The 21537-nt window shown below is 34.1% G+C and overlaps 1 protein-coding gene across 6 annotated transcripts; it reads right to left on the bottom strand.

The window, feature by feature from the left end:
- Window positions 1–4840: 4840 nt before the first annotated feature.
- Window positions 4841–20509, bottom strand: LOC140011191 (putative late blight resistance protein homolog R1B-23). 6 transcript variants are annotated; one of them, XM_072059853.1, is made up of 4 exons: window positions 16103–20509; window positions 9051–9187; window positions 8695–8820; window positions 4841–5102 (listed from the first exon to the last, which is right to left on the bottom strand). In XM_072059853.1, the coding sequence occupies exons 1-2, from the start codon at window positions 20232–20234 to the stop codon at window positions 9162–9164; spliced, it is 4158 nt and encodes a 1385-aa protein (XP_071915954.1). In that variant the 5' UTR covers window positions 20235–20509; the 3' UTR covers window positions 4841–5102; window positions 8695–8820; window positions 9051–9161. The 6 variants fall into 6 exon arrangements, with proteins under 6 accessions (XP_071915954.1, XP_071915953.1, XP_071915951.1 ...); XM_072059852.1 differs by lacking the exon at window positions 9051–9187 and adding an exon at window positions 5259–5719; XM_072059848.1 differs by having other exon boundaries at window positions 5089–5102; window positions 9051–9130.
- Between the last annotated feature and the right edge of the window lie 1028 nt (window positions 20510–21537).

Raw genomic sequence — 21537 nt, 5'->3', positions numbered from 1 at the left:
TAAACAACGAGCCAAACCAATGAGATGAAGATCTTTTTTCGATTGATCATCAACTCCTAAAGATTCGATTTTTAATTAACTATTTAGCCTAAGTTAACCCGAACGCCAGTAATAACTCACAAATTCTCAAATTCCCTGAATTCAACAATTAGAATGATGCATTCAAATTGCATTCTTATTATTAGACAATCTAGCCATTGATGCAATCCCAAATTAACCTAATAGCAGCAATAAGAACTAAAAATCAGTCAAAGATGACAATAAGCCATGACACGGGTAGTTATTTAATAAATAACATGACTCCTCTTAAGGGTTCACAAAATGGGATAACCAATTGTTGGCCTTGTTTGCCACATAGATTTATCAATACAAGGCAATTATAGATCAAGTTCAATATTTTAGCATGAAAAATACATGTAGAGAAAATAATTGGCCACTTACTCTTATTGCTGGCATTATATTTTTTAAAAAATAATACCAATAATTTTTTAAACTAGCTTTGTTATATTTACACAAGAGAACACACTCTTGTGTTTTTAGTATTTAGTGCTTTTAGACTTAAGATTTCTTTCTTAGGTTTTTTGTATTCTCTTTCTTTATAGTGAATTCGCTGCTTCTTCGTTTGTGGATGTCAGTCAATTGACTTTCATGGAAAAAGTGAGGCAAGATTACTGTATTCATAGTTTTGACCTATTGAGATCCATTGAAACTTTTCTGATTTTGGTCTACTGAGATCCATTGAGGTATTTGTGATTTTGGCCCTTTGGGATTTGTTGAGGCTTTTCTAATTTTAGCCCATTGGGATCTTTTGTGGCTTTCGTGGTTTTGACCATTAGAATTAGTTGTGGGTTTTCTGATTTTGGTCTATTGGGATCCATTGACACTTTTGTAAACATGGTGAAGCATGTTTACTATTTGTCAATTTTGAATACAGGTCAAGTTGAAGGTTTGTTCAATTTGTTTTTATATATCATATCGAGAATCTTACAAAGAGGCCACTCCTCTTGGTGGCTGTAAGTACAGTGGGTTTAAATGAATTCAAATGCACTAAAATACTAGTCCGAAAGAAGTTTGGGGGTCCTAAATCTCATTTCAAGAGAGAAGTTTTTAAAAAGCATCAAATCGAGAGAATGAGTTAGTAGGTTATTTGAACCTTTAAAGTCATTAACCTTTTTGTTATATTTAGACTCTCTTGTGCTGGTAGTATTTACTACTTTTTTATCTTGAATTTCTTTCCTAGAGTTTTATTCTCTTTTTTTTTGTACTCTCTTATCTATAATGAATTCACTGCTCTTTGGCATGTGGACATAAGTTAATTGGTCGAGCTATGTAATTCTTATGTGTCTCCTTATGTTTATTTTTGCTTTATTATTTTCTTTTGGGGTTGTCAAAAACCATTTCGTCAATTTTTTAGAATCAGGCCTTACAAAAACTGCTTTATCGGGACTTGTAAATTGAAACAGACAATACAATTCAAAAATCAGAGGGAAAGAAGGTGAATTGAGATAAAATTGGACTACAAGAACTTGACAAAAAATTTGGGACAACAATCTAGACTGACTTCCTGCCTTAATAGTCCCCTTATTGGTGCATCATTTACTCATCCAACACCCGTTTCAAACCAACGGTAACTTGCAACTCTACCTAATCGGTAACTTGCAACTCTACCTAACTGCAAACAATTGACTCAGTGACTAATTGTAACTAAATTGTCTTGCTGAGTGAGCATTAACTTGTCGTACTGAGTGAGCATTTAGTTAACTCCAACTAAGTAACTAACTTGCCTTGCTGACTCAGTGGCGAGTCAACTTGCTAAGATCTTACAAAATCTCAATGTCAATTTTGAGAATTTTTTGTTTTAAGATGAGAATAAATTGAATAAGATATCGTATATCTCACTCAAATGTTATTATATATATATATATATATATACATGAAAGTAGCTATTTTAATTAGAGTGTTTTTCACTCCTATGTGGCATGTCTAATTGAATATTATATTACATGTTTAAAAATTATCCCTTATTTTAAAAATAACTAATCTTATCTTAATGATATTTGCTTTCTATCAAATTATTATACAGAACTATAGTAAAGCCTTTTTCAAATTATAATTGTTAAAATCTTACATATTCCATAATTTACTTCCTTTCATCGCCATATCGTTGATTAGTATTCAAATTGTTTATCATCTCTTTCCTTAATTTTGAATTAACTTAGTGTAAAAAAGAGAATTAATTGTTACATTAACAGAATTACCAATATTATTGGAAACTAAACATTTATTGATGACAAAAAGCAAATTGCTGTATCTTTTCTACTTAATCAAATGTGAATATATAGTTCTAAGTTTATGGTCATTAAAAAATTTAAATTATCTAAAAGAATATTTATAAAAAAAAGAATATCCACCAAGTTTTTGAGATGGAATATATTATTTGATATATACTATCATATTATAGTGAAAGTATGCAAACAAATTTTTAAAAATTAGTAAATAATTGAGCATTTAGTATACATTAACTTTTTTAAAGTTAATATGAATGGACATGTAGGATTGTTGTTAATTTTCATATTTAAATTATTCATATTTGTATAAATTCACAATAAATTAAAAAAAAAAAAGCAAAAGCACAGACAAAATTCTAGTAAAGAGCTAAAGTATCGTACAATGCTTGGCTCACATATGCATTCTTGGCATTTTCAATTATTGAGTGCTGGCAACGGTCCATATTAGGATCATAAATCAATTAACAATTTGCTAAAAGATTGATAATAGTCTGAATATAATAGTTCTAGGAATATGCTTATGTATGGCTAGAAAGTCCTACTCTAAAATGAAAATAAAAGTAGGTGAAAAACCCTAAGGCTTCATTTGGATTGTGGAATATGATATAGGATTTTGAAATCCGTCTAAATTAAATCACTCTAGTTGTTTGGATTATTTAATAGGTCTTTAAATTTATAATTTACTAATTATCAAAATACATTTAAACACTGTAATAGTTTATGATTTACAAATTGAAATATCTTCTAAATAATCTAAACAATTAGAAGGATTTGAGATAATTTTAAATATTTTGTCAAATCTCTCAATTCAAACGCAACCTAAACAAATTCAACCATGTATTTGGATGCATTGAGAATCCGCAAATGGATCGGTTAATGAACACCACGGATCCAGGGAGTAGATTCGAGATAGAGGGCTCCGATTACGATCCACGATAGGCAACTGTGGATCCACTCACAGATCTTTAGTGTTGTGTTGGCATCGGTTTCTTTTCTCTTCTTTTCCTTGCCAACACAAGTACAACTAATTGTAATAGTTATAACTCTAATAAAATTAAACAAAAAAACTAATACACATACTATGAGTACCCAAATTAAGAACCTTAATAAGCTTCTTGGGTAATTTATTGATACAGACAATGAATAAGTTCCGTAATAAACTCTGCCGTTCAAAAAAAGAACTCACCATCGAGCTCTATAGAGAATCTTGACACAAGGATAGGTGAACAAGCCAATGATCCTCCCACAAAACTTGTAGGGTCCAAGTGGTGATTGGACTCGTCAAGAGCTTAAGACACCACTAGTAGTCAACTCTTGGAAAGGAGATGCTGCACAAGTACTACAAGCTCCCAGGAATCTATAATCAAGGGTACAGTTTGTTCACCATTGTTAGAAAGTGACTTGTTCAAACTTCTCAAGGTATTGGTCATCACGGTGGTATGTTATGAGCCAAACTCCACTGCCATACATGATCTGTAATGGCAATTTGTTGGTATATCTTTTAGCATCATAAAAGGCTTGCATCTTTTAGCCTTGCAGAATACTTGAAACTCAAATTACAACATTCGGTATCAAACTTAGAAGGCTAAGCCTTGCATCTTTGAGCGTCAGACAACTTTACCTCCAACCTTCCGGCAGAAACTATTATCATAAGTTTTCGAGACTCAGAGTGCTCATAATTGACACATGAAGGCACATGATTCTGGTATAGAGGATATTGACACCTCTCCTTTTTAGATGCCAGATGCAATTTTCATTAATCAAAACTTGCAAGCAATGAAAGCTTAGATGTCAGATGGCAGATTCTGAATTGTCAAATTTTATAGGTAATTAAACAGAGAAACAATAGCCGCCTACTTGGGAAATGAATTACATGCTCAATAGTAAATAATTATAAAGAGGCCCTGCTCATGGCTTTCTTATCAGTTAACTTGGAGTATCCACCAATTTATTGTCCCCTAGTTTGTTCAGGCTTTGGCATTCCAGCTGTCCCCCAATTTCTTATCAGTTAACTACATTAAGAAAGAGGCCCTGCTTACCATGCACGACGCAAAGACGAAGACTTCTACTTAAGAGACCAAGAGCAATACCAAGACAATAGGTGTTTCTAATCAAGGAATCACTCTATCAAAGTTGTTGTTTTTACCCCTCATTAACATGGTAAAGACCAGTCTGGTGTCTCAAAACTTTAGGACCACTTCTGGTAAAACTAAAAGCTTGTTAGACTCTAAACTTTCACTTGTTTGGTCAAAAATTTGAGTCGACCTCTATCCTATTTCTTCATTTCTTGATTCCGCTTTCCTTTTTTTTTCTCATGTTTAACATATTGAATGACAATAGTTTGGCTTGCTACATTCAACCAAAATACCAAAACAAAAGAAAAGGGTCGATAACAGGAAATAGGAGGATTAAATGTCATAGGGGGTGTAATGAAGAGAATTTCTTGCAAATGGACGAATCAAAAGAAGAAAATGATGGGGGAATGGGAAATCATATGTTCCCATGTTGAGGTGCTCCAAATGTCTTTCAAGTCTGAAGGTGCTATTCTTGAAAAAGAACAAAGAGTCTATACGCAGGCTTTAAAACTGTCATCAATTTGGTGATTATCTGTAGTACATTGTCTTGGGAAATACTTAATTAAGAAATACTTCGAATATATAAGCCACAACTTCTAAGGCTAGTAATTACAACTACAATCCACCAAATCCAAAATAACAAAATTTACACTTTAAGAATCTCCAATTTCATAGAAAAGATATACTAGCTTCCACCAAAAGTCGCTAGTCTAGAATCTCTAATTTCCATCTCCAAAACCTGTTAAGAAAACAAACTTAAGGGGATGAGCTAACGCTCAGTGATGCCAAGAAAATCAAGCAAGCAAACAAGTAGCACCAATTAATCAACTAGCATTCTTGAAAGCAACATTAACATGAACTTTCATTTAAGTGCATAAGTAGGAAATAAACACACAGGGAAGGATATAGGAGCTCTCAGGAGCTATTTCCACATCTCAACCGCTTCAAGCCATTTGAGGTTGACTCTCTGTCAACTCATGTAGTAACATGACCGTAGTGCTCCACTTATTTCCTCCATCCAACATAACACCCTCTCGGATCCGGAGCCAAACACGCATGAGGTGGCAATACTAATCGAGTATGTCAAGCAAGATCTCAAAAGATCAAGTTATAAAATTTCTCATGGTTCACCAAGTCTCTCGACCAAACCCTTGCTGACTTGAGTTACAAGGTTAGCCAATGGGTTGGGGTGTCCACAAGTATAATTGGTCGATGAGACAACACTCCAATCGACTTAAAATTGTTCATGGCTCTGAGTCGGTATGAGAGGCACCTCCCACCCGAATAGGGTGTGGTACATGCTGTCGCTCAAAGGATCGATCATAGCACTGAGTCGGTATGAGAGGCACCTCCTACCTGAATAGGGTGTGGTACATGCTGCCGCTTAGTACTCAAGAGTTAAAACATGATTGTTTATAGCACTGAGTCGGTATGAGAGGCACCTCCCACCCGAATAGGGTGTGGTACATGTTGCCGCTCAGTGCTCACGAGTTAAAACATGTTCGAGTACAAGTGCAAGTCATATACATTCATTTAACAAGTATCATTCAATCAAAAGAGAAAGAGAGAGAGAGGATGAGAGCGGTAAAGTACACCCTCGCCTCGACAAGTTCACGTATCATATAGTACTTGTACAAATATCATTTCAATCATAAGAACATTGAACATGCACTTGACACTCACCAAGAGCCAAGAGCAAAACAAGAGCAAAGCGAGAGATCAAACAAGCTCCTCGGCGTCCTCATAACCATTTGAGACATGCACAATCACGATTACCTAGGTATTCGACCAAGGATAATAAGAAAAACATTTTCTTGCTACCCACTCTCAAGGTTACAAGTTCGAGTCAAGTTAAAGGAGTTTTTCTTGCTAAATTATTGAAATAATACTCAAAGAGAACTCAAACGTCGTTTTCGATTCAAGTCGGGGTAAGTAATCTCAATTCCAAAAGAAAGTATCACATTTACTTTCGACACGAAAATCGAGAAAAGAGTAGATGGTTTCCATTTCTCAAAACTTCTAATCTTATACCCAAGCTTTAGAATATAAGGGAGCATTCACATTTTCCAAACTAATGTGGTCAAAACTCATCAAAACTCCACTCATTTTCATAATAAATGTCAAAGTTAAAGGTTCCAAGTTTCGAGTATAAAGCTAGTGAAATTCTCCAAGAATTACCCTAGTTAAACATTCCATTTTTAGAGTTCAATCTCATGGAAATCAAGGGTATAAGATTAGGGTTTGAAATCCATTTCTCAAGTATGAAATGAAGTGTAATTAACCAAGAAAGTTAGACAATTAAGAAAACGCATCAAGAGAGGTTTAATCCTTTGGAAACCAAAATTTAAAATGAAGGTCTAATGTTCAAAGAGACCTTGTATCCAACCATGAAATCAAACTTGAAGCGCACTAACAATCTCAAAGGAAGGTTTAAAGTTCTTAAAAGAGTACTTTGTTTGAAACCAGAAAATTTCCAACTTGGTGCGATACTACTTGGAAAAATCATATCTCGAGTTCCGTAAGTCCGAAAATTGTAAACTTTATACTGTTGGAAACTAGACTCAATATATTAATACTCTCTAGAAGACACTTTTCCCAGACTCCAATCCAAAATCATTCAAACCTTAGCTCAAATTCACTGTTCCAGATAGGACAGAGCAAAACAGGCTTGCAATTTCAGTAAATTTTAAAAATTCGGCAAAATTCATAGAAATAGAATTAGCCCTTGAAATTTATATCACTGATAGAATTCCAAATCTAGTTTCAAATGCAATAGACAGAACTCAATTTGGACTTTTCTACACCAAGATACAATAGTTTTAAAAAAGCTGATTTTTGGAACCTGTTTCACGGAATTTCCAGTTCTGGAGTACTTGACAGAGTTTCAAAATCTGATCATAACTAAAGGTAAACAACTCAAAATTTAGCGTGATTTGTGGCGTTGAAAACTAGATTCAAAATGCTAAAAATCACTAGAAGGAACTGTCTTAAAATTCGTTTTTCAAGATAGGTGAAAATGAGCTACAAACTGCAGCTATGCTTGTTTATCGGATGAAAACAGTGAGGAAAATCTGTCATATTTGCCGATTCACTACGGCTCATAGAAAATGAATTAGGAGGTGTATTTTATACCGTTGGAAAGCTCTCGGAGTCTAGTTTCAGATGCCACAAATGGCACTTGATTTCAACTCCCAGACAAAACGTTATGGGCCAAAACATGCATACTGGTCTGGTCTCCTGATCAGAAAATTTTACAGATTTGCATCCTCACTTTCCCCTACTTTAACTCAACCAATTGTAATGCTTTTTGGGAGATATTTAACACACATAAACACCAACATATAACAAGCATTATAGCACCAAAATAACAAAAAAATTTGAAATTAACATGAGGGAATCAACCAGCAAATTTTTGGACAGCAAGCATCCTCCTTTCTTCAAGTTTTCTTTTCAACTTCCCAATCAAAACTAAGCCATAACTCATCAAAACAAGCACCAAACAAACAAGTAAACACACAATAATTTCTCAAGGCCTCTACCTATAAAGCCACCTCAAGTCCTCTACTTAGAGTCAAGGTTCTTTTGAACCCATCAACAACCCAATGATTAACTAGATAGAACTAACTAACTACTATAAGTTGAGAGGAAAAGATGAGAGCTTTGGAGGATTACCTTGCTTCCAAGAGATGAAAACCAAACCACTAGTGTATAAGCTCTAAACCACCAAGGTTCCTTCCTCCTTCAAGCTTGAGTAATGAACCAAGAAAAAGAGCAAGTTTGGAGTGTTTTCTTTGAGCAAAAATAGAAGAAAGCTAGTTGAAATTTTGGTTGAGAAAGGGAGGAAGAAGAGCCAGCCAAGAAGAGAAGGAGAAGAGAGGTTTTGTGTGGTAGTTGGTGAAGTGATGGAGTGAAAAGAAGAAATGACATAAAGGTGTTTTAGTACCCAAAAGTCAACAAATGAATAGGAAGCCATTAGTGCTCCTAATTAATTTAACTCACTCATTCACCTCTTAATTTAACTCACTTACCTCTAATTCCTCAATTAACTTTTCTTAGTCTACTATTGATCATCCTTAATTCTCCAAGATCATTTGCACTCTCGGACCGAATTTTGCCTCGGAAAACGTGCATTCGCTATTTCTTACTAAATGAGACGCAGAAAAATTAAATTTACTAGCGAAACATTTTAAAATATAAAATAAGACATTCTTCCATGCAAATGAAATTAAAATGAATGAATTAAATTAATCGGAGTAATGAATAAATAAATTATTAAATAAACCATTAAAATAAAATAAAAATACATAAAATAAAAATTCGGGTCCTCACACCTTTTATCCTCGATATAGCACTCTGCTCCTTGTGGAGCTGGATGTGATAGCAGAAACTATTATAAGATCAACAAATTTGACAGGTAAAGGCACATAATTCTGGCATGCTACAGAGGATATTTATACCTGCAAAAACATAATAGGTTCCAATCTCTGCTTTAGATGTCAGATGCGGTTGTTAATTAATAAAAAATTGGAACTATTGTCAAAACAAAGAGACTCATGTAAAGCCGAATTCTCAAGTTTTGCGGGTAATAAACAAAAGAATTAAGCCTCCGAATAACCTTGAACTTGGGAAAATTGTAAAAGAATATGGTGAATCACCAAGCTCATAGTAATTAGATTAAGAAACTGACCCTGCTTCTGGCCCTCATGGGTTTCTTTTTAGTTAACTTGGAGCATCTACCACTTTCCCGTCCCCTAGTTTGTCCAGCAGCTGCAAGTGTCCGAGGACAGAGAATATGCACTTAATCAAGAATCTTGCGCCTTTTTCCTGAGATTTTTAATTTGTTTGTAATTAATCTCTCTAGAGGACGGAAAGTTAGATTGCTTAACAAAACTATACATGCAGTTTCTTTCATTTGTAATTTTCATTAGCTTGGACAATTATTCACTAAAGCTGGAAAAGAAAAGAGTAAACAGCAAAGAAAAATGTTTAGGGAAAATTACTTTTGTTGGACTTCCAAAAATTTTGCTAACTTGAAGAATGAAAAGTTTGTACTTACTGCGAAACAAGAAAGATGAACATAAAAACAACATTTTGACAGGTTTTCAGATTGTTTCTTTTGGCTGATATATGCAGCTATTTCAAAGTGTCTCTTTCAAATGAAACAGGGACTCAATATAACAACCTTCATGCAACATATAAAACTGCTGTGTTTGACATTTAACGTTTGTGCAACTCACTTGGACCGGTATAATGCTTTTAAATTCTTTTCCTAATTCTGTCTCTGCATGGTATTTACTGCATAACAAGTGTTCTATGCAAGTCACGGAGATTTTAACATATCAAACAGTAAAAGTTTATGGTTCTTTACTCAAAAATAAGAGAAGCCGTTAAAATTTCTGTATTAGTCAGACTAATTTATATAAAAGTCACGAAAAAAGTTTAACTAGCACATATGCTGGTTTGAAGGATCATATCAACGCTGTATTAGCAGCATTGGAGAAGATTTCAGAATTGAGATGATATATGACAAGTATTACTTTAACGCATGGTAATTACAAACACTTATTTTACAGCGTTATTGATGTATATTCTATAGAATGATTTTTGGAGCCATAAATGGAATTAGTATCGGAAATCCCTGAGAAGAGGGTGAAGATCAAAGTGCTTTAAGAGGAGGAAAGCTGTGATTGGCAAGAATCGATTTATAATGAAAAAATATCTTAGAAGATTTTTGTTTTTTGGTTGGCAATAGTATAGAGCTATATTCGTGAAAAGTTTGGTTTAAAGGAGGCAATGTTGACATAATTAAACCGAACTTCCTAATAGTTGAAGTTTTCTATTTCTAGTTTAGAAGTATTCAAGTATAGCCAAGTTTTGCCTAGAAACCTCAGTTTAATGGATAAGGTTAACGCTCTAGAAATTAAAGACCTTAGGTTTAAATCACTCCGTCTCTTCTTCACTTCTTAAGTTTCACCTTTTACCTACTAGAAAAAATAAAAAACAAAAGTATAGCCAAGTTTTACCAATTTAGATACTCAGGCTATGAAGTAATTATATGGTACTTTCTTATTTTAGTAGAATTTTAATTTTCAAGTCATGTTGAGAATATATAAGATATTTCAATATTGTATCCAGTTGAGAAAATTAAGAGAAAAACTAAAGAGAGTTGCAGTTGTTGTAAAGGCAATTTTGCTAGAATTATGCAAGTCAAAATATGAGAAACAGATATGCTTTATACGTTTATGGTTATTAAACTCCTCTTCTTCCACATATTTCTATGTGTCCAACATGCTTCCGTTGCGTGCTTTTATGTGCTAACACTTTCTAATTGGAGGAGTTATTTTTCCAACTACATTATTATAAGTTAGATAACTCTTGAGAAAAGGGTCAACATGGGTTTAATAAATTTCTTCTTCGATAGTATTGTAATTCACAGGTGGATCCACTGTCCATTTTTAGTTTATTTATTGTGCGGCCCTACGACACTATATAGAAAAGGCCTTATAATGTGAACATTAATAGATTAGAATCTCAAGCTTCGATCCGATTGGAAGACATTAATAAAAATTCATAAGGTTTTTAATTCAACTTTCTAACCTTCCCTTCTTTTCTTTTCCTTTTGTAAGGCTTGAAAAGCCAACTTTAGAAAGAAAATCCTGTAAAGTTTTCTAGCTAAATATTTAAAGAGCAAAATGAAAATAAAAGGAATTTTAAGGTGGCCAAGTGTAGTAAACCCTTACAGCAATCGAAGACCATTTTAGGAACATCAGGTTCTAAGAATTTAAAATTCTAGAAAAACAAAAAATGGATAGTTATAAACGTTCGACATGGTGTGATCTGTGTTTTTAAACTCGGATCGCACTGGTCGGTCCGATCGGTCGAACCGGTCAAATGTTTGGTCCGAATTGTTCTTCAAAACTAGAAGACTAAAAACCCGGTCAAATCTGGTCAAAAATCCGGTTTGACCAGGAAAAAACCGGTGCAACTAGAGCATTTTTAAAAAAAGGTTAACTTTTTCAATATTATGTTTTGAGCCCTAAATTGTTAAAACTTATTAATATACCTCAAATATTTCATACTTTATAAATGTTATCCTAAAATTTGATGTTATTTTTCAATCAAATCCATAATTTTAATTTTAAATTTGTTAATGTTCATTAAATAATATAAATTGTTGCTTGATTGTTCTAATTTCTTTGTATTTTCTTGTTAAATATATTTGAAACATCAAATATATATGAATATACCTTTATTAATATTAATATACTTTTAGGTTTTTTATATATAATATTTTAATTTTTAAATAATTTTTATTTATGACATCATCCGGTTCAACCCCGATTGAACCCGGTCGAACCCATTGATCTCTGACCCCTGAGCACGGCCAAGTTGATATCCGGTCCGAGTCTGAAAACATAGGATGTGAGGGCTAAATGAATGTGTTTTTTTTGAATCAGTACTATGTTTGCTAATTTACTCCTATGCTTACTCTTACACGGTGGGATAGATGGATCTCAGGGGTCTAGGGTGTCTTTGTCTTTTTTGTTTTTTTCCAAATATGATATTGGTTAATCTGTACCTATATTAGGAAAAGGAGTTATTGAAAAGGTGCACTCTACTCCTAGTCGAATACCACCAGGACTAGTGGATCCAAAGGATCTAGGTTATCTTTGTTTTTTTTTCTTTTGTTAATACAATATTAGCTAATCTACTACTAATCCTAATCCAACACTATGTGAAGTAAGGTGTGGCAAAAAAAGGTATAGTTAAGCACCTTCTGAAGGTTCTATGGGAAATAGGTGGCAAGAAGAGTGCTCTTGAGCAGCTTCTGGATTAAATGCACTACTAATGATACATGTCATTCTATTAGGGTGTGTAATAGTACCTTTAAATTCTTTATTAATTTGTATTTTAGGTGATCGAATCCTTGGGTTTGCACTTAATTCAGAAGATGCTCAAGTGCATTTGATTCTTTTTGCACAAACAATTGTTATAATAGGAGAGTTCAGTTAATATAAAGTTGGCACAGGGGAACTAAAAGTTGGGGGAAGGGATAGTTTAAGTAAAAAATAATTGTTAAGATGACCATTCTTTGATGGATTTTTTTTTTTTCCTTCTAAACTTTTTTGCCTAAAAAGTTGTTAGAATAGCAAGGGCTATTTAATATACGATTGTCATTAGAGTATTCAAAGTGGATCAAAGGGGTGTTTAAGTGAAATACTCCCTCTGTCCCAATGAATTTGTCGTGCTTTGGGAATCCCACATTTTTTCAACAGTGCTCCGATTTCAAAAGGTAATGGGTTATGTTCCAAGAATGCCCCGGTTGAATTAGCTATGCAGCCTGACGTGTTGCTCCATTGATGGTAGGATAGAGTAGTGATATGATTGTGGGACCCATACATATGATATATTTTCAAGCCCTTTTGGAGAAAGTGCAATGCATGAATCCTGCTGGTTCTAACGTGACACTCACACACCATCACATGAAAATTCTCTATTTCACAGGTGAATTTTGGGGCCCACTAAAATATAAGAATCTTGTTGTAAGATTTAAGGGTATCAGTGGAAATCGGTGAAAGTTTTTATTACCATTATTGGTAAGTGACACTAATTTTGGGACGGACTAAAAAGGAAAGCATGACACTTCTAATGGGACGGAGGGAGTATAATTTTTAGAATATCAAATTTTTAGTTGTATAAAATTTTGGTACTTAATCTACTAAATTTTTTTCGAATAATTGTTAGAGTAGAGAGGGTATTCTAATATAAAGTTGGCATAGAAGCACTTTAAAAAAAATTGGAGTGTAGGAAAGGTGGTTTAAGTGCAAAATTAACTCCTAAATGGCAATTATTTTTATTGATCTAAGTTTTTCTTTTAGATTTTTTTTGTCTAAATTATTATTAGAATATTGAGGACAATGTAATATATGGGTGGCATAGAAGGACTAAAAAAGTATGAAGGTTTAAGTGCCAAAAATTGTTAAGATAGACACTCTAATTTGTCAATTTATCATTGTTGCAATATTTTCTATTTATATTGTCATTGTTGGTTGTAATTTTTCCCTGAATGTCTTAGCTGGTTTCGGGGTTTTGGCTGATATTTAGCCCAAAAAGGAAGTAATTTGCATTTTCATTAAAGCTTGAGTAACAATTAGCTAAATGCAAGAAAAAGTAAATTATTAAAGGTACAAATTGGTTTTTTCCTTTAAATTAAATTTTTAGTAAAAATTGGCTAAATGTAAGAAAAAAAGAAATTATTATATATAAAAAAGAAAAAAAGAAAAATTTTATGTAAGCAAATGTTTCATGAAAACAATTCTAATTCCTAATGAATTCTTTTCTCATCCAAACAAAGAATTTGAAATTTCAAATAAATTCCATATCAATTCTATGCATTTTCCAAACGAAAGAATTGCAAGGATTTGGATTTCCAATTCATAGAATTCCAATTCTATAGAATTTCAATTCTAATTCAATTCCAAGTCTGTAGAACCAAACGTACCCTAAGTTGTGAGGGAATGCTTTCTCTTTGCATGCTGCGATGGTGAATTTTTGCCACATCACTTGTGGGGAAGGTAAGTGATACTTTTAGAACTATAGGGGTGCTAAAGGATATTACTAGAAACTTCAGGGTGGATTTTTTTTTCAAAGGATTCGACTTTTTGAACAACTTTAGCATTTAAAAATATTTTGAAAGGCTGACCAGTGATGAACAAAATGAGTGATTGGTTTTGATTTTCTCAGTTCAAACATCTGAACCATCAATGGAGTTTGAAATATTTTGAGTTTGAAAAAGTTCTGAGGTGTCGGAAATCATTACGAAAACCAAAACCTCGTGGAGTTTGGGACTCCTGAAGAAAAAATGGTCCAAAAAGAATAAAAGGTTCTCCTTGAAGAAAAAAATCATAACTCAAGCAAAAATTTGTCTAATCCAAAGTAAACTAGCCTCAACATCCAGAAGAGCTTTGAGGTTTTAAACCTGTAATTAAGTTAAATATTTGAATATACTAATGAGCAAAATGGATGTAAATTAGGATAGATTGGAAAAAAGAGGAACTATGAGGAAGGATTCGTGGCAAATGGTATACAAAACGAGAATTTGTTCTACTGCTGGTTATTCTGGTAACCTCATCTTCTCCAACTTGCTCTCTTTTTGTGAACAAATCTCATCTTTTATGCCAGGGAGAAGGAGAATGCCAAATGGGATACATGCAGTGACGGAGCCAAGATTTTTTTCCCAGGCGCCCAAAAATTTTTCCAAAAAATTATTTTAATATGTTATGTTCAAAATAATTTCCATCTATTTAAATATATGACTTCTAAAAATATCAAATATTAACTTTAATTATAAAGGTATGTTTATTTTATAAATATGCAACATAGTCAAAATGAAAATTAAGACAAAAAATAAACTTTTCGTAAATATCTTATAATATCACAAACCATCCAAGTTGCACATTATGAAAAGATACTCCAATATGTCGCCTATGCAAAATGAATGTATATATGCAATATAAATATAAATGTTTTAATTAAAAAAGATAAAAGTTATGTTAACATACACTAAAATTTTAACCGCTTTTCTTAAAAGTAAATTGAGTTTTATATTCCTTTTAGAAGTAAATTTATCTATGATTGAATCAACGCTAAATTTTTTTAACAACTTTCTTTTCTATGTACACAATTAGACAATCATTCAAGAAATTATCTTCCATCTTGTTTCATAACTATCTTGATTATCTTCATAATTGAAAATATCCGTTCTATACTTACAGTTGATACAGCAAGAGTGAGAATGAATCTAATCAATTGGGCTAAATTGTATATTTATATATTAGCCAAAAAAGTAAATTGCTTTTGTTTTAACCCATTGATAATTATGAATTGGGTCATTTATTATAATGTATCAAATTGGGTCAATTTACTATGGATTATTGATTATTTGTTTACTTTTTTAAAAGTTAAATAACTAGCACAATAAAAAATAAATAACTTTTTTTTGAAGAAAAAATTAATTCAAAGGTGGAAATCTACTCTGGAAGAAGGAATATTGCAGTACCACATCAGTTGAATAATTGCAGTACTACATCAGTTTGAGCAATTAACCACTTAAAATAGCAAAATAAAACATGAAACCACACCAAAAAAAATTTAAGAAAAAATTGCTTCCTTTTTGACTTCCGAAAATATTGCCTAGTAAAGAATCAAAATGTTTGTGTTTCAGCGTATTGTAGTGAAGAAAAACACATATTAAGTCCTATGCCCTTCCTCTGTTGAAAAGTAACAACCATAGTTTTTTGTTTTTGGGGTTTTTGTCTCCACTTAATATTTGTTGCAAAAGTGTGATTGTATGTTTCAACATATCAATCAATTGAATTATGGTTTTTATTCAGGAAAACTAGAAGCAAGTCACACTTTTCTGTATTACTCTTATTTACATACACAAATTGGGAACAGATAAGTGTATCTGGTTTTGAGTACCATATCAAGTTACGCTTTGAGTATCATATCAATATGTTGCAACAAGGAAGATCCTTACATAAAAATTACTCAACACTGAACCAGAAAATGACAAGAAGAAGATTTTAGAAACAGATTGGGCATCAGGTTATGTAGCAGCATCAGGTTTGAACAGAAAAAGAATTTAGAAGCACATGAATGGTTTGCCAACATAGAGAGAAACATGAATCAGTATATAATTGAACTGATTCAACATATGCAAATATAGTTTTATCTGACCTGATGAGTGAAATCCCGCTGTACATTCACTCTCACAATTGTCAATTGTGTGATGAGAGGAAATAGATTCCCCTTCTGAAGAAATCTCCTCTGCTTCTGAGGGAGTTGACTCTGCTTCTGGGGAAAAGATTGTATCATCATAATTATCAATTTCGATCTTTAGAGCCACATTGCCCATATCCATCTGTTCTTGTTGAATTTGCTTTACAGAATCTACAACAGACGCATGACACCCTTCCACCTCAATCATTTCAAGAGTCTCACACTCCCCCAAACAAGAAGGGACCTTTTCCAGCTCCTCACACGAGCGCAAGACCAATTTCTCAAGGCGGGAAAAATTATCAGAAAATGCAGTCCAGTTGCGAAATTCCAACCCTAACAATTTTAAGACTCGGAGGTTAGGGAACTCCCCCTCTTTCATTACCCATTCTTCCCCGACAAAGCTGTGATCAAGTAATTTAAGCACTTCAAGATTGGGCAACTTTCCAATTGTTGAAATTTCACTCCATGGCAGACCATTATTTGAGAGAGCCAACTTTTTCAAATTCAACGGGAATTTAAATCCGCATCCACAAAAACCAAACAAATGAAGTGATTCTAGTTGACTCAAACCGTCAAACTCAAGAATCTCGTTGCAATTTCTGGTAGCTTCTCTTGGTCGTTCCATACATTTTATCCTGCGAATGCTTGGTAACTTTCTCAGTATCTTTTGCAAGCTTTGAGGGGAGGGATCAATTGCAAGGTCTAAAGTGTCTAAATGATCTAAATCTGGGGATCCTTCAAGATTTCCAAGTGGAAAAATAAAACCCATTGGCCATACTTCATCATAATTTAAAACACGTAGATGACTCAATGTCTTAATGTTCCAAATAGTACTTGGCAGCTCAATACCAAGACACGGATCTTCTACGATGAGAGTTTCTAACCTTGAGAGATTGGCTATCGCAGATGGGATGTATGTTACTCCTTTGAGCGCCAGATATCTCAAGTGAACAAGCAACACTACTTCCATCGGAAAAGAACCAAAGTCCAAATTCCCAAAATCCAACACTCTGAGAAGTTTAGGTAACAAAATACCCAAATCCTCCTCTTCATGTTCAATATCATCTTGTCCAAACAAGATCAAAGAGCATAAATTGGGAAAAATAAGCATTAACTCCCAAATCGTCAGTTCTCCAGTATTGGAAACACAAACTCGGTGGGGGTTGCTTGGCCCAATAAGACTAAGAGGAGCTTTCCAACTATGAATAACATACAGAAAACTTTCTTCTTTGGCTTTTTCCACACAAAACTCGTGTACCAAATCGTGAAGTAGACAAGTTTTGGCACCACCCACAGTTCTTTGTCTGGTAACCATAACTAAACTTCTATTAATTAGAGCCATCAAGTAGTCATAAGCTGCTTCCTCTAAGCTCTTTCCTTCAGTTTGTTGCACAAATCTTTCAGAGATCCAAAGCCGTAACAACCTTCGCACATTAATAACCTCATCTTCTTGAAATGTACCAAAGTATAGAAGGCATGGCTTCAAATAATCTGGTAAATGACTATAACTCAACTCAAGTGTCTTCTTGCAATAGTCATCCTCAAGGAGAATAGAACTTAGACTTTTTGTAACTTCTTCCCAACTATCTTGTACAGTAGTAGCAAGAATTCCAGCAACAAGGACAACTGCGAGGGGTAAGCCCTGACAAAGTTTTGCTATTTGAGATCGAACTTCACTTAGTGCTGGAGGACAATCTTCCGTGCCAAATAGCTTTCTCTGCAATAATGCCCAACTCTCTTTGTCAGTAAGATGGCGGAGATGGTGAGGCTCGCTATTAGGTTTGAAATGCAAAGATAAATCCTGGTATCTACTGGTGAAGAGAATCCTGCTTCCATTGGCATCATTCGGCAGTGATTTTTCCAACAAATTCCATGCCTCAACGTCCCACAAGTCATCCAAAACAAGGAGATACCTACTTCTCAGCAAAACCTGTCTTAGCTTCACGGCCAAATCATTTTCATCCATCTTAAGATATTCATTTGGACTCTTAGAATGAATACTACACAAAAGCTCAACTAACAAACTGCGTATGCTATATGTTTGAGATACACAACACCAGCCACGAACATGGAAATATGACCTAACTGAAGAAGCAGTATAAACTTTGTTGGCTAATGTGGTCTTCCCAAGGCCAGGCATACCCACAATGGGAACAACATCCAATTGCTTTGATCCTCTCGTAAGCCGATGAGTAATAGTTTCCACCTCGTCATCAAGACCTAACAGATCTTCGCCGTGCATGGTGATAGTAAATTGTGATGGTATGTGAAGGGAAGTCTTGTTAACTCTTTGGGTTTGACCATTATGGATCTCAGGGGCCTCAATCTTCAAAAGATTGATATCTCTAGAAACGGCATCCAAAGAATCTTCACATTTATCACCAACAAGTGCCAAGTCAATCAGTAACTCTGCCTTGTATGCAGCCTCCATAACATGACTCCAGAAAGCTTGAAGTTTTCCATTCTGATAGCGCTGCTCCTTGATATTTTCCAGGAAAGATCTTAAGAATACGAGATCTTTTTGAATCATTTGGATTCTATCCTGTTGAAAACCAATTGAATCATCAGCCTCATCACACCTTGCTAGTTCCTTGAGATTTTCTAGGAAAGAATCCATACAGCCCAACTCATTAGGTCTTGGATAATTAAATGATGAATATGGTGATTTTAGTGGAAAATTGTGTGCAACCTCTGCCACCATATATTTGAGAACTTTGTGCAAATGAAACAACCCAAGATCTGTTTCCTCGGGCAAGCCTTCTTTGATTTCATTGACAAAAAGGGAGAAGGTCAAAATTCCTACATCAGATACCACAACTCCAATAAGATCCTTTATTTCATCACCTAGTTTCTCCTCCTGTTTAAGAAGGATAGCCAGGCATCTTATTTCCTCATGGAGTCTTAGTATTTGATCCTTGACTGGAACCTGAAAACTGGCATAAGATCCTAGTAGATCCATAAGACAATCACGAAGAGAACCAATAAACTGGCCTACCACTGGATCCTCATTCTTCTGAAGGGCTAAATCATATGATGATCTTGGTTGTTTCTTTGAAGCTGTCAGGACATGGACAAAAGTTTCTCGAACTTGGAGATCATGAAGATTGATCTTCTCGTGTATCAGCTGATAAATTTCAGATTCCATTCGATTGACCGCTTGTTCATCATCATAGTCAGACAGACATATAGAAATCAGGCGTCCAGCTGCAACTACAGTGTAAGTCAAGAGATCTGTCAATTGCGAACATTCAAGACCTTGCATTGTCACAAAGCCAATGAGATGCCTTAAGAGTTTTAGCCTATTTCTAATTGTATCCCTTAGCTCCCCAACAGGTAAAACGCAATCCAGAGTCTCTAAAAGGCACATAATAAGATCCATAACTAGTCGTGGATCTCCTGGTGAGTAATAGTCGATGAAGATGGCGACGCATGATTTCTTGAGATCTGTCTCAAGAAACAGTTTGATCTTTTCCTTGGATCTGGTAATCGCACTTTCAATGATGTCAAAATCTAAGTGATAACCAGATTGAATATATTGAAAATAAGCAGGCAGAAGATCAAGAATCATCCTGATAGCCACATCTTGAATTCTGAAGCAAATAATACTGCGTCTCAAACTTTCAGACATAATATTACACCTGCCCTCGTGATCATGCTCCAAAAGTGCTTCGTGGTTCCTCCTCCTCCTACACTTTTTGACATACAGAAAACATGTTTTCATTAATCTTACCTTCTCCTTCAGGTTCTTGAAGTGCCAGCCAAATAGGGTCTCTGTTTCAGGCTTGGCTAGAAAATCTAAAGCAAGATCAAAGCAGCTAGTGCTAGTGCTGGAGGAGATGTGATGCGACTGCAGATAATCATATAAAGCAAAATCAAAGCAATTGGCGTTACTGCTGGGGGGGATCTCCATCTTCAGGTTCTTGAAGTGCCAGCCAAATAGGGTCTCTGTTTCAGGCTTGGCTAGAAAATCTAAAGCAAGATCAAAGCAACTAGTGCTAGTGCTGGAGGAGACGTGATGCGACAGCAGATAATCATAAAAAGCAAAATCAAAGCAATTGGCGTTACTGCTGGAGGGGATCTCCATTATCATATCTTCTTTTCACTCTGATATTAGATTTTTATCTGGTTTAGCAGCTGCTCAATAAAATCAGTTCAGGATCCAAAACTTTCTCATCTAACAATAGCCAACAAACAATAGGCTGGACTTTTTTTTTCCCACTTTTTGTGTAAATATTGCAAGACACTATCTTGTTCACAGAAGATATGGTGCTTCAGAACTTTGCCAGCAACTTCAGTGTAGCGCCAAAGAAAGATACCTCCCAATCTGATGCATTATTGGTGGGCCATGCATGTACCAATTTGGCCGCTTTTTGTTATGACCAAATGCGTGTACCAAATTGGACACTTTTTGCAGTCACATCAGTAATTAGATTACAACATTCATGTAATGGTTTCTGCATTAATTTCAATATTGTTCTTAAACAATTGCTGGCTTATGGCTTTCAAGTTTTCAAACTAATTGTCTAATTTGAATCATATTGTAAATCAATCAAGAAATATTGTGGCTAGCGTGTAGCTCTAATTAAACGCTTATAGAGGTACAACTTATCTATAATATATTAAGAGCAAGAGTCTAAATTAGTGCATTATGTAATTCAATGTAACAGCAAGAATGAGTTTTTACTTTAGAAATATAAAATATATTAAACTAAGATTTTGTTAACTTTGTTGGGCAATAGTTGGAAAGAAATATTTTGTAAAGAAGTTTTAGAAATTTCTTTGGCAATCGATTAATTTTGGAGCAATAGTGTAAAAAGAAATTGTTCAGAAAGAAGATTAGCATATCAATTTCTTGTTCAAATCCTATTTAATACAATTATTTAAAGAAATCCTATTTAATACAATTATTTAACGAAATCCATAGTTGTTTAATTCCAGTGGTCAGGTATGTCACTCGTAAATCTCTATAGACAATTGACTTTTGCTAACGAATTCCGTGTACAAAAATGCCTTCACAAACATCAATTATTCCACTAAAATCCCTGACCAATTAAGACCCTTAAACATGTACAAAACTGTGGAAAAACCAAATGGTCTCGTCGAAAAGAAAGTACTATGTTTTAGTTTCTTTTTGAAACATATGTTTGCAATTATTTTCTTGAGAAAATAATTTCTAATTTTCCGTGCTCTAATGTTCTTGGATATATTTTTTTTTTTCCATGCTATTTTAGAAGTCTCAACAAACTGTGCATCACACATGTAAGTTGTAAGTTGGAATAAAAATTTTTTTCCTGCTCGAGAATATTCTTTGATAACATATAAATGCCTTGTTGGATTTCTCTTGTGGAAATTACCAACACAGAGTGTAATTGCAAAGAATATTTTCTCTAAGA

This window comes from Coffea arabica, chromosome 7e (genome assembly GCF_036785885.1).
Source record: "Coffea arabica cultivar ET-39 chromosome 7e, Coffea Arabica ET-39 HiFi, whole genome shotgun sequence".
NCBI classification, from domain to species: Eukaryota; Viridiplantae; Streptophyta; class Magnoliopsida; order Gentianales; family Rubiaceae; genus Coffea; species Coffea arabica.
This window is presented reverse-complemented; position numbering and strand designations above follow the sequence as displayed.